The sequence below is a fragment of the Dermacentor albipictus genome, chromosome 7 (genome assembly GCF_038994185.2).
Source record: "Dermacentor albipictus isolate Rhodes 1998 colony chromosome 7, USDA_Dalb.pri_finalv2, whole genome shotgun sequence".
Taxonomy (NCBI): domain Eukaryota; kingdom Metazoa; phylum Arthropoda; class Arachnida; order Ixodida; family Ixodidae; genus Dermacentor; species Dermacentor albipictus.
In genome coordinates this window covers 51,049,817-51,062,127 of record NC_091827.1, presented here as the reverse complement: position 1 = coordinate 51,062,127, position 12,311 = coordinate 51,049,817, and the positions used below count along the sequence as shown (strand labels likewise).

Below are 12,311 nucleotides of genomic sequence, written 5' to 3'. Positions count from 1 at the left end.
CTTTTTGGACCACCCCCACTTCACCTGTCTGTAACGCGACGTCACGAAAACCGTGATAGCTCCCCATCTGCTATGACGTGTAGACGACACTGATTATGCATGATTTGGACGACCAAAAGAAAAAATAGTTAAGATTCGACCCCTTTTCGCCATTAGCCCTCGGCTATTGGTAAAAAGTTTTCGAGCTTCACGTACTTCACCTGCCTGTCACGCGACGTCACAAAAGCTCACCGCGTCAAAGTGATGTGTACGCGTTAAGGATGCATTAATATGCCGAACAAAACTGAATTTTCTTCCGGATAGCCGCAGGCTGCCCCGTTTCGAAAGGAATAAAATATGGTTGCCGCCGATCACTCAGGCACTGGCGACTCGCACCTGCCGGAGAGCATATATTTATTTGTGTATAATAAATCTTTTTGCTGCGGCCAAGTGACGTTTTCGAGCACCTTCGGCACGTTTGCGACCTCGTTCTGCCAACTCTTCTTTGCTGAGGATCCGTTTTAGCGTCATTCTTAAGCTTCCGTTGCATGCCGCCGTGATTTTCGACCAGCCACCGCAAGCTAAGGGATAGCGGACCATTCACAGACGCCGGCACCACCCTCTTGATCCGGTTATCAATTTTCAGTGCAGTGTCTCGGCCCCGTCGAATGCCTCTCCACTTGAGCGTGCTCCTGGCCTCTTGTCAGCCAATTAGATAAGACGCCGCTCAGCGTAGGCAATATTGTTCGTTTTTCATGCAAACAAAAGTGACCTCCTATGAACTAGGAGAGCGTTTGATTGGTCTGTTCGGACAACCCTGCGGGTGACCGCCCGATGCTTGCGTCGGCGGTTACGCAAATTTGACGTCAGGAGAGTGGAATAAAAGCATAGTGAAATAGTTTTACGTTACAGGGCCCATGGTTAACACGAACCAGAACGAAGTGGAGGCGCGCTATGAGTGGGGCCGCAATGTTCTGTGCATGGGAGAGGGATCACTCCCCTTGACACCCCCCCCCTCCGTCCTTCGGACCGCCACTAGCCCTCGCCTTGCTTTCACGTTCAAGCTTTTCATTTCATCCATCCATCTCCTGAATCTTGCTGTTCCGAAGGAAAGGAGGAAGGAGGGGAGGTTCGTGAGAAATTTTCTTGGGGGGTTATTGACCCACCCCCTCCCCGGCTACGTCATTGCTCAACGCGCAATATTCTTATCCACGTCGGTCGGTCTCCGATGAGCGTCGTATTTAATGAAACGACGAAATCATGCATTAATTTAATTGCTGTCATTCCACCGCGAAATTCTTTCGACATTCTTTATTTATATATGTCGGGGGAGGGGGGCTTATGCGGTGGCGTAATCAAGATGATTTGAGAACTGCGAGGCAACGTTGCAGCGCACGCTGTAAAGTGAGAACCCGAGGCTAAAGTACAGTCTACAGAGGCGGAACCAGCAAAGTCGTGAGCCTGTCCTGCACGAACGGCGCGGTTCAAAGGGCGCCATTGCTTCACCGCTAAAACGTTGGAGGAAGGAAAAGGCTAGGAGGGAGCGGAGAAAGCTTGCGTCACGCCGCCAGCCTTAGCAAGCGAACGCTTCGTGAAGCTCATACTAGTACATTTGCTCAGTGGTGGGCGAGCACGTGACCTCTTGCGTCGAGATCACGGAGCAAGAATCGATATTTGCCGAGACGCTTGGCTCCCGGTAACTATGCCAGTAGTTTTCATACGGCGCGCGCTTGTTCAGCTGCCCTGCCGTGGCTCTGCCCAGGTCTGCCTGCAGAGCGGGAACAAACCACTCACTTTGACGTGCGACCACGCGTTGGGCCACGAGGTTTGGCTTTAGTCACGTTGCGCGATGTTCCCTCCCACGGTTCCCTCCTCACATTTTCCTTCCTCCATGACTGAAACGAATGGCAGAGTGCAGCACTTCGTGAACTGGTACAGGTACAGTGGCTAGAAAGCCACTGTACCTGTACCATTCTAGCCACTGTAGTACAGGTGGTGAAGGCGAATCGAAAGTACCACAGAACAACGTAACCATGAAGGAAGTTTCCTTCCCCCATGAACGTAACGCTCTACGGCTCTACCAGTCCTACAAAACATGGCGCCTGCTTTTTCAAAACTATCCAAGGTTTTGATCCAAAACAAGTTTTACATACTTTCTTCATCTTTTACTGTAATGTACAAACTTAATTGCTCTACTTTAAAGTTAACTTAGAAAATATTTTGAGTAAATTATGTGATAAATTTTTTAGCATGCAGCGCCACAGTTGAGAGAAAACCAAAAATGTATCCCAGTAGGCGATTAGACAGGCCTAAAGCTGGCTTCGGCGCACATGGCTGCGCACAGGTACGCCGCTTGAAGCGAGCATGGAGGTGCCCGCGGCGTGCCTCAAATCCATCTCGCAGCGCCTGTGTCGGTCTCGAGTAGGGTGTGTTTTGGCCTACTGCGGCAGAAGACGCCCCTGCGTACTCTACAGGCTCAGCAATGTGAGGCACGCGCACGGAGCGCCAACACTGGGCGAGCATCACACCGAAGTGCTGCTCTCCAACGAGTGAGTCGCGTAACGGCGAGTTGAACCCAGTTCGCTGCGATCGCACGTCGAATAGTTTGCTCTGATTAAGCGACACGACTACACAAGCCGTAAGCCTGCTGCCAGCTGCGCGAGAAACACGTTCAGTGACTCGTGTCGCGGTGTGTTGTGTTGCTTGGCTCAGCCTTCGCAGTTTAGGTTCCTCCGCAAGTTTGCAGCCGGTGCATTTGAACCTGCTCGAACTACTCGGCGGAGTCTTTAACTGGAAGGTAACTGGAACAGGCGCGCGTGTTCAGCACGGAGTCGTGCTTGGAAGTTGGGATCAAATAGGCATCCAGATATTGGTGCTTGGAGCTTTGGTTCTGGACTATGCCCCAATGGCGCAACGAGAGGTTCGCTGAGCGTGAGATTGTACGGTTAGCGCAGCTCTTCTAGAGTAACACTACTGTATGCGCTCGAAATTTGGCGGTGTTATTACGCTGTACGTGTACTGACGCTTGGCGTGATGTGAACCGAAACTTTAAACGGTATTGCGATGTTTCGTATCGTCTGCTTAATCTTTAATTTTTACTTATTGTTATTTGTTAGAATTGACGCGTCGTTAAATTGAGCCTCAACATAGCAAGCATCACTACGCCGATGCCCTCAAATTTCGGAGGTCTTGGCACTGGTTGTTTCAGATGATGCAATTTGCATTGAGCCATCTTCTGACCGTTCATGCTCTATGTGCTGATTTTCTTTTTCATCCAGTTACAATGGCTTCTGTAGTCACTGCAATTTGTCGCCATTGCATATATTATAACACTGTTCATAAGGTCAGACACCTAATGCACTCATTGCGTTGCATACTCACTGTTACGGTTTCATGTTTTTCATATTTGTTTGTGGACTTGCTTCAGGCTGCTGATGTCACAGAGAAATTAAAAATAAAGGCTATCTTTCAAGTGATCATGCCTGCTTGTTAACCCAGAAACGGGTAAGGTTGTCTCGGTCAGATTGACTCATGTTGTGTTGTACTGGGATATCATTTTCCAGGTACAGCGCTAATGTTCACGTACTAAGGAAATGGGCAATCCTTTGTTTAACTGGTTCACAGAGAGCACAAAGCAATTACTCTTGCAGCAATGCAGTTGACCCATATCTTGAATTCTGACTATAATATATTGTTAGCCTGTGCATTGCATTGACACCCTCTTACATTGTTTCTCAAAACTGCTTACACCAAGCATTTACTATTTCGAAATAAGTGTGTGTCCTCTCCAATATGTTCGCATGGCCACAACGACAAGGACGTAAACCACCTACTCCTCGACTGTCTCAAGCATACTACACATAAGCAATGCGTTAATTGAACATGAACTACAATTATTTGATTCACGTCAGACTTTTTCACTTGCCAAGGTGTTAGGCCAGTGGCCATAAGAAGTGCATCACAAAGCAACAAAAGCACTTAAATGCTTCTTTGAAGGTGCTGGCACGTATGAAGAATATTGACCCCACATGTGTAGTTGAGAGTTATTCGTGCCTGTGTAATGGTCTTTTAATTATGCATTTGCAACAAATTTGCATACTTCAGACATATGGAGACTTGAAACTTTTCGAGGGAGGGAACTTTCACTTTCGATGTGATGTGTAGTCTTTATTTATTTAAATATTGTCTATTGCCAGGGTTTGTATTTCATAAATGAAAATATTGTGGTCATACTTAATAGCCAAGTGAAACAGTATAGCAGTTGCCGGTGAATGGCAACAACAACTGCTTTATTTATTTTCATTTCAGTAAAAACCAAGTGATTCTGTGAGCCGCGTGTGCATAAGAGTGCTAAACAAAAGTATGGTATGTAAGCGCTACTGGTAAATGTTGACGGTGTGCCGCAGTCAAAACATGGCGAATGGTGCAGACGACGTGACAAAAGATGTGCGAACACAACAGCTGGCCTTTGTTTGCCGTGTTAAGCGTAAACCAAATAGCCCTGTGAAGAACTCTCGTGTTGCCTCTGTGTTGTGTACGCAGGATTGTTGACTACGTATAAAACATACTTTAAGTTTCTAGGCAGCGTGTTTTGGTCGGCACTCATGCGTTTTTAGTAACACTTTGCTCAAACGTTGCAGTCAAACACTCAAGTTGTCAGCGGGGCGCTTGGCCAAATTTGCGGATGGCTCCGCAGTCGCACAAATCGGCGACACGTCGGTTATGGTCACCGTAGTCAGCAAACACAAACCATCCTCATCGGCATCCTTTTTACCTCTCGTGGTACGTAATAGTTTAACCACACTTCTACTGTTACCAGGATGTTACCAAGTTGGAAGTGTTGGAAAAAATACATGCCACTATAGCCTAGTGGCTATGGGTTGAGGTCGCGAGTTCAGACCTGGCCGTGATAGTCACATTTCAACGGTGGCAAAAATCAACAATGCTTGTGCACTTAGATTTAGGCGCACATTAAAAGAAACCGAGCTGGTCAAAATTAACTTTTGAGCCCTTCACTACAGCATGCCTCATAATCGGATAGTCATCTTGGTGAGTAAAACTTTAGAATTTAATTTGAATTTTCTTAATATTGGGGGAAGCGCTACCTTGAAATGTTACTGCTAAGAATAAAATAGTGAATTTGTGCTATTTTAAATTTATTTGGCTCAACAATTTCTCCTGCGACTTCACATGCTCGATACACTATAATCATTCTTGTCCTTCAAGTGGTACTTTTGTATGTCTTCCTCTTGTTTCATTGTTATGCAATGTTTAGCCTTCCTTATTTTTCTCATTGAACAACAGTGTTTGTTCTCCTAAGTGGGGTGCACCAACACTGACAAGCTGCTTTTCTCCACTCTAAATAATGAGGACAAAAGAAGGACAGACACAGGACAAGCATTGGCTGTCTTGCTTTCGTTCTTATCTGAAGCACCTGCCAGCTTAAAGCTGCTCACTTGAAACTATGGGACAGGGGTTTTGAACACACACTTCTTCAGGGCATTCTTTTGCCTCTGCCTCTTCTTCGTTTAAGAAAGTTCAGTATAAAAGCTCAGTTGCAAGTCCTGTGGCTAGAAATTAATCTCTGTCCTCTAACCAAACAATAATACTGTTTTGTAAAGGTGAAGGTGAAAGAGAGGTGTTTCATACCAGTGAAGGCCTAGGTTAGTATGTGTTTAAAGGGGCACTAAAGGAAAATATTAAGTCAAGCTAGGTTGAAGATTAGGCCTCCGTAATAACGAATTCATCATTCATATTGAAAACAGAGCTTTCTTAAGAGGAAGCTTTAGCTCGGGCCCAACTCCGACGCGGCCTATTCAAATACATGTAAAAATGCAAAAACGTTTTTCTGAGATGAGCCCTGGACCAATTTTAATAAAATTTGTTGCATTTGAGAGAGCAAGTTAAATTCTAGAGACTGTTGGTCACGGAGTTTCTATTTAGGTCCTGAATTTTGTTAAAAAGAGTTTAAAAAAAATAGAAGCACGAAGTTTACATATTCATAGCTCTGCATAAAAAACAGATATCTCGGTTCTGTAAACGGGATCCATTAGACCATTGAAAGCGGACAAATTCAATACATCATTTTATATCTAACGTTAACTTGTTACGTTGTTTACAAGGGTTCTGCAAGAGCTATATTTCCATATTACTAAATTTTTTGACATTCATGTGTAACATATCAGTTTTGTCCGCTTTAGATGCTTTAGATGATATGCAATTCACGGAACTGTATTATCAGTTTGCGTTGCTGAGTTACGGAGTTGTATACTTGATAGTTTTGTCTTCTGAAAATTTTCGATTTTTGCTAATTTTTGATAAAAAATTTACAGCCTAAATGAAAAATCCCAAACCAACAGTCACTAGATTTTAATTTTTTCTTTTAAATGCAACAAACCTCTTCAAATTTGGTGCGGTGGTTGACGAGAAAAACGAATTCTGCTTTTACGTGTATTTAGATAGGAGCACCAGAGCTAAAGCTTCCTCTTAAACGAGGAAACGACCAAAAAGGAAAAGCACAATGGTGCCACCTGTTGTGGACAATTGTTCCTGTCATGTGATGTCAGCACTTGCTGATTCACAGAGAATTACATGGAGATTACGTCTACTCGTCCGTTTTGGCATTGGCGATTCAAATTGAGGAACAGCTCTGAGGCCATTTGCGAGAATCTTCTGCGCAACAAAGCCATGTATTGGTGAGCAGAATATGGTGATAGACTTTTAGGAGACTAATCTAACCATCTAGCTCGACCTAATACTTTCCTTTAGTGTCCCTTTAAAGACTTCAGCTTTTAAAATCGGCAGTTAATGCATCCTTCCTGTCCTGTCACCGCTCTTTGTCAGATGCCACCATGAAAATATTGCTAGTATAAGTCTGGCATTGATGAAATTAGGAGAGAGAGAAACAAGTGGTGGGCAGGGCGTTGCTATTGGGGCCACCCTGGTTGAGGGGAAACATTGTGTTGATGTGGAAAGTAAGCATTGTACTCTTTGTATCTCCCTTCATCATTATCATCCTAATAAGCATATTTATGTCCAGTGCAGTACGAACCCAGTGATCTCCTGTTAGCCCTGTCTTGTACCAGCTGACACCATCTTATGCCTGTGATTTTCGTAATTTCGTGACACCACCTCTGCCATCCCTGCATGTGCTTCCATTCTTTTGGTACTCATTCTGTAACTCCTAATAGACCATCCGTTATCTGTCCTATGCCTTACGTGGCCTGCCCAGCCCATTCCTGACTCTTAATGTCAACTAGAGGATTGGCTACCTCATTTGCTCTCTAATCCATGCCACTGTCTTCCTGTTTCTCAATGTTACGCCTGTAATTTTTCATTGTGTTGCTCAATGCACAATTCTAAACTTCTTCTCAATAGTCTTTGTTAGCCTCCAAATATCCACCTCATGTGTTAGTAATGGTAGAATGCAGTGACCGGTCACTTTTTTTTTTCAAGGATAGCGGTAAGCTGCTGCTCATGACTTGGTAATGCCTGCCATATTGACACGTGTATGTGTTTATCTTTTCCGGGTGACCACTTGTCACCGCCTAAGAAATGTTATCGCACAGCGCAGGACGCGCCTGCATGTATCGGAAGTTTCTGGAATGTTATCGATGGTTCTATCTGCTGTCTGTCACCGAACCTAGCGTAATCTGATTGCATGTATGCGCGACACGAATAGTGTAGAACTTTGTGGAAGACATGCGGGTCCCAGCGATTACACTCCAGAACATTCGACGACTGAGGTATAAAAGCCGACATGCTTGACCCGCTGATCAGATTTTTGCTGATCGCCAAGTGTGTATGCCGCTGTTGTTGTTCTTTGAGTCTAGCCTGCTTTTGAGGGCACATGTTCACCCAATAAAACGCTCGTTTCATTAATCACAGTTTTGCTGCCTTCTTCACCGTCACTACTACGTGACAATATTAGTAATCTTCCTTCATACTAGCTTCTCCACAGAAATTTGTTTGGGAATGCATTCATTGAAAGACACTTCATTCATTCTATTGGGTTGCTTCCTATCAAGCAGAGGTGTTCCGGGGCCCCTTTAATGTGCCACTGGACTGTCATCTTCCTTTTTGCACTTTCAGCTAATATGCCACTGGGCTGTCATTATCTATCATCAATTCATGGTGCTCCTCTAACATTAATTTTCTGCAACCTCTCTTCCTTCTCAGGTCGATTACCGGCAGAAGGCCGCAGCTGCTGGCCGGATACCGACTAACTTTCTGCGGAGAGAACTAGGTCCCACGGAAAAAGAAATTTTGACCAGCAGAGTTATTGGTGCGTATAAAAGATGTGTTACGACACGAGCGATGGGCACAGTCGGAGCCTCGGGCTTGCATGTGACACAGCGTTGCCTGATGTTTTTTTTCTTCTTCTTCTATCTTTTTGTGACTGGTAGTGTCTTTTCAACACATTTTCATTACTCATAGCACCTTAGCCCATATAGAAATGAAGTATGGCAGGAAGCAAAGGCCTCCAAACTCCCTACCGGATGCCCACACCAAATTTAATCTTATCTAATCTAATCCTAACCTTGACCCAGTACACTAGCTCAATGGCTATGTAGTTTGTCTGCCGAGCACAAGACAGCTTGTTCGATTCTCAGTCATGGCGGTTACATATAATTAAGTGCATGGACATTAAAGAGGACAATAAATTGAGCTGCATTGGGAAGTTACCCTTCGACAATACCAAAGAGGCCGCTGTTGCTGTGAGGAGAGGCTTGGCAAGCCAGAAAGAATGCAAAAAACTAAAGAAAGGTGGCAACACTGTCTTTAAGTTGCCACACCAGTTTGTTGTGACATCATGAATTTAGATGGCTCCTGCTAGGGCCTAGTTAAATTTTTTTTAACACTAAAGATGATCTACAATGTATACCGTAAAAGAAAGTCAAGCTCTAAACTTAATAATTTGCTAGGACTGTTACTGAGCCGTAGTGACCCACATGTGACAAAATTACTTTGAAATCCGTGAACCATCAGAATTAAGCGTTAAAGTCCCATTTGGTGTAACACTTCAAGAATGGAATGTTGACCTTCATTTTCTCTTCTGGTAGTTAACCTTCTACAGCAGAATTAATGAAAATAATGTTGGAACAGTGCTTTATCAGTGTAAACTGATTTAATGTATCTCTTTAGTGTTCTTGTTAAAGAACCACCAGGGGATCAAAACTGGTGGTCAGGTGGTCCAATACGGCATCCTTCATATGTAGCGTGTGTGCTGCTTTGAGTCATTAAACCCCAGAATTTCATTTCACTATTGACAGTTTTTTTGTGGTGACTTCATGACTTTCACATCCCTTCCTGCACTGCTGATAAAAACGTGTCTCGCATCTTATGCTCTCTTGCTTTCAGGCAGATTCCTTGCCATAACAGAGCACTTACATTTACTGCACCTTCCTCAGTTTTTGACTGGTGTGGGATGCCGATTTCTTCTTTTTGTTTTGTATTGCAGATCGATCACTGAGGCCTCTATTCCCTGCTGGCTATTTCTACGAGACACAGGTGTGTTTGCTGTCTCTCATTTATAGGTGTTAGCGTTAATTCGGAAGCTTGCGGGTGTTTTGCATGTAGGAAAAGTGTGACCTAAATCGAATTTCAAGGACTTCAATTGATGAACATTGGGCAAACGAGGGAAGCCTCTGCCTGGAGCCATTGTCTAAAAGAGATATGTAAAAAATTACCAGACTTCGGTGATTTCACTGATGCAAAATTTATTTAGTGCCATAGAAGTTGGTTCTCACAAGGGGCACAATTCTCAAGAACAAATTCCATGCAATGCATGCTGTGCCATCTTTTGTTTTTGCATCATTTCTGCCTTACTAGGCCTCTTTTCACTTACAGATGGGCTGTTTTGTTTTTTAAAAGCATGATTCTCTAATGCAGCTTAATACTCCTCTTTCTATTCTTTACAACCCTTCAACTACCTGTAACATTACGTAACTGTGTATATATATATGTTTTGGTGCCAGGGTTTCTTGTGGTGATTGCATAATAGCAACATTGCTGTCTATGGGGACGGAATGCAAAAATGCTTGTGTACCATGCTTTGGGTGAACCTGGTGGTCCAAATTAATCCGGACCCCACCACTATGACGTCCTTCATAACTTGCTGTATATATTCAGGATGTTAAACTTCACATTTCAAACATTGCTCTCTCTTAATATTCCAGCTGGTCTGCAACCTGCTTGCAGTGGACGGCATCAATGACCCCGACATTGTAAGCCTTAATGCAGGTGAGGTGCGCAGTGAATGTGACTCCAAGTTTAGCTTCACAGAAAACTGTTAGTGGTGTACAGTCGAACCCTGATATATTGAGTCTGAAGGGGACCTCAAGAAGGCTCAATATGTAAGTAATTTGATGTATAAAAATTCACCGATGATTGCGGTACTCCCTAGTGTGAAATTTTAGTGCAGCGCTATCCGTGTTTTCATTTCACGATATATTGGCTGGCACGAACAGTATGCCTTGTGTGGCACGTTCCATACAGAGCGAAATGTGGAGCATCTGCTTCACTGATCAGGAGATTACGAGAGGCAGCATGTGGGTGACGCGTGGGCGCAATTCACAGCTGCTGCCAGACAGACCTCCGCTCATGCAGCACTTTGTTTCCATAGAGAAGATGTGCGCTACTCCGGTACTATATCGTAGCCACTGTCGCCACATAGTCATTCTTGTGTGGCACTACGCTTTCCTTCTCGCGCTTTCTTCCACTAACGACAAGAGCCGCCCTTCGTTGCGGCGAAGACGTGCCTCCAGTGTCAGCGGCAACAACGTGCAAGGGAGCCTCACGTCGAGCCTTTCTCATAGCCGCTTGCCATCGCCCCTTGCAGGAGCAGTGATCCCCGTAACACACACGCTGGTACCGCGGACTGACCTCAGTAGCTGACGCCGTAGACGAGTGTAGCCCTCCCCACCTCGCGGCACCATGGCCCCCCCCTTCCCCCCCCTCAGAAGCGCAGATAAGATCGCCCACGCAGCTGTGGATATCTAACCCGCCAGCAACGCTTTGCGTGCGCAGGCCACCTCCTCTCCACTTTCTGTGTAATGGTTCCGCTGCACCCTCTTCCTATGCTATTGCCTTTCTTTCATCTCCCGTTGCGCTTCCCATTTGCTTTCCCTCTTTGTGGCACTCGTTTGCTTGGTTCTGTGCATGCCGTTAGACAACGTCAACGCTCGCTGCAGGAATGGCCGCCTGGGAGCTCTGCTCCAGTACAGTAGGCCCTGAGGCAAACGGTGACTTACCAATTGGTGTGTCCGAGGGTTGCTGAGTTACTGCACGCAACTTGGAAAAAAAAAAGCAAGCACACTTTATTCAGGTGCAAAAAAATTGCTGATCCTGGTTTGCTTCTTCTGCGAAATGAACTTGAAGACACTCGTCTCAATCTTGTCAAAATTTTCGAGGTGTGGAAGCCTTGTGGCTTCCATTTCATTATGCCACGAAAGTCCGAAAGAAGGAATGTTGACATTCGAAGTATCGTACGGGCTAGCCAAACAGCTCGACAGGGATCAGCTGACTGCACACATGATGCACGCAAGAAGCAAGAAGCGCAAAAGAACTAAAAAAAAAGTTACACTGACATTTCACTTAGTGAATGCAGGTGAAATGCAAGTGCATAGGTAACCGCGACACTTTGCCTCGTTTTTCCTTCCCTGCTTCTCTCAACGTCACCTAGACTTTCCTACAGGTGGCGTTGCTTTTCCGTGTGCTCAGTGGGCTCCTCCGTGCTTTCCCCGGCGCGTGATTGTCTTCTCCAGCTCCAAGCGCTAGAAGACCCGAAAGTGTACAAAGGAGTGCACATTGGGGTCTTCAGCACGGCACTGTGTTCGATATATTGAATATGCTGGTGAATGGGTGTTTTATATATGCTTGCACCAGCCACATACATTTGCATGGGATTTTGGAGGTGATCTTACAGTTGTTCGATGTATACAGTCATTTGTCATATGTGGGTTCGATTTATCTGGGTTCGACTGTATTCTGTTTAATTTATGGCGACCATGTGATACCTTGACACTGATAAAGCTGCAGACATATTTTTTAGGGTTGCCTCCTTGCTCATCTATGTGAGCTGCATTATTAATTGGTTCATGTCCACGGAGCAAAAATTATCGACGAGGCAAAACAGCGCACACTCAGGCGTCCCAATAAAGTCACGGCATCGGGCATGGCGCTGACGTGCCCTTTTTTGTGAGTCGGCTTACCGAGAAGGTGAAACATGCAGAGCGCGCTCTTCAAAGACGCTTGTTGGTTCAAGGTTGTTTGGTGGCGGTCCACCACTAGTGCTCTAGGCAAGAATGGGCGTGTTTCTAGCACTTTGTTGC

The 12,311-nt window shown here is 45.0% G+C and overlaps 1 protein-coding gene across 1 annotated transcript in view; it reads left to right on the top strand.

Moving 5' to 3' along the window:
- Positions 1-2,294: 2,294 nt before the first annotated feature.
- The window catches only part of PNPase (polyribonucleotide nucleotidyltransferase 1), a 55,092-nt gene continuing 45,075 nt past the window's right edge, over positions 2,295-12,311 (top strand). Inside the window, exons 1-5 of the mRNA XM_065442217.1 lie at positions 2,295-2,528; positions 4,620-4,761; positions 8,158-8,263; positions 9,440-9,489; positions 10,158-10,221. Of these exons, the coding sequence (XP_065298289.1) occupies positions 2,344-2,528; positions 4,620-4,761; positions 8,158-8,263; positions 9,440-9,489; positions 10,158-10,221 (547 nt within the window). The 5' untranslated portion in view covers positions 2,295-2,343. The remainder of the gene's footprint in view (positions 2,529-4,619; positions 4,762-8,157; positions 8,264-9,439; positions 9,490-10,157; positions 10,222-12,311) is intronic.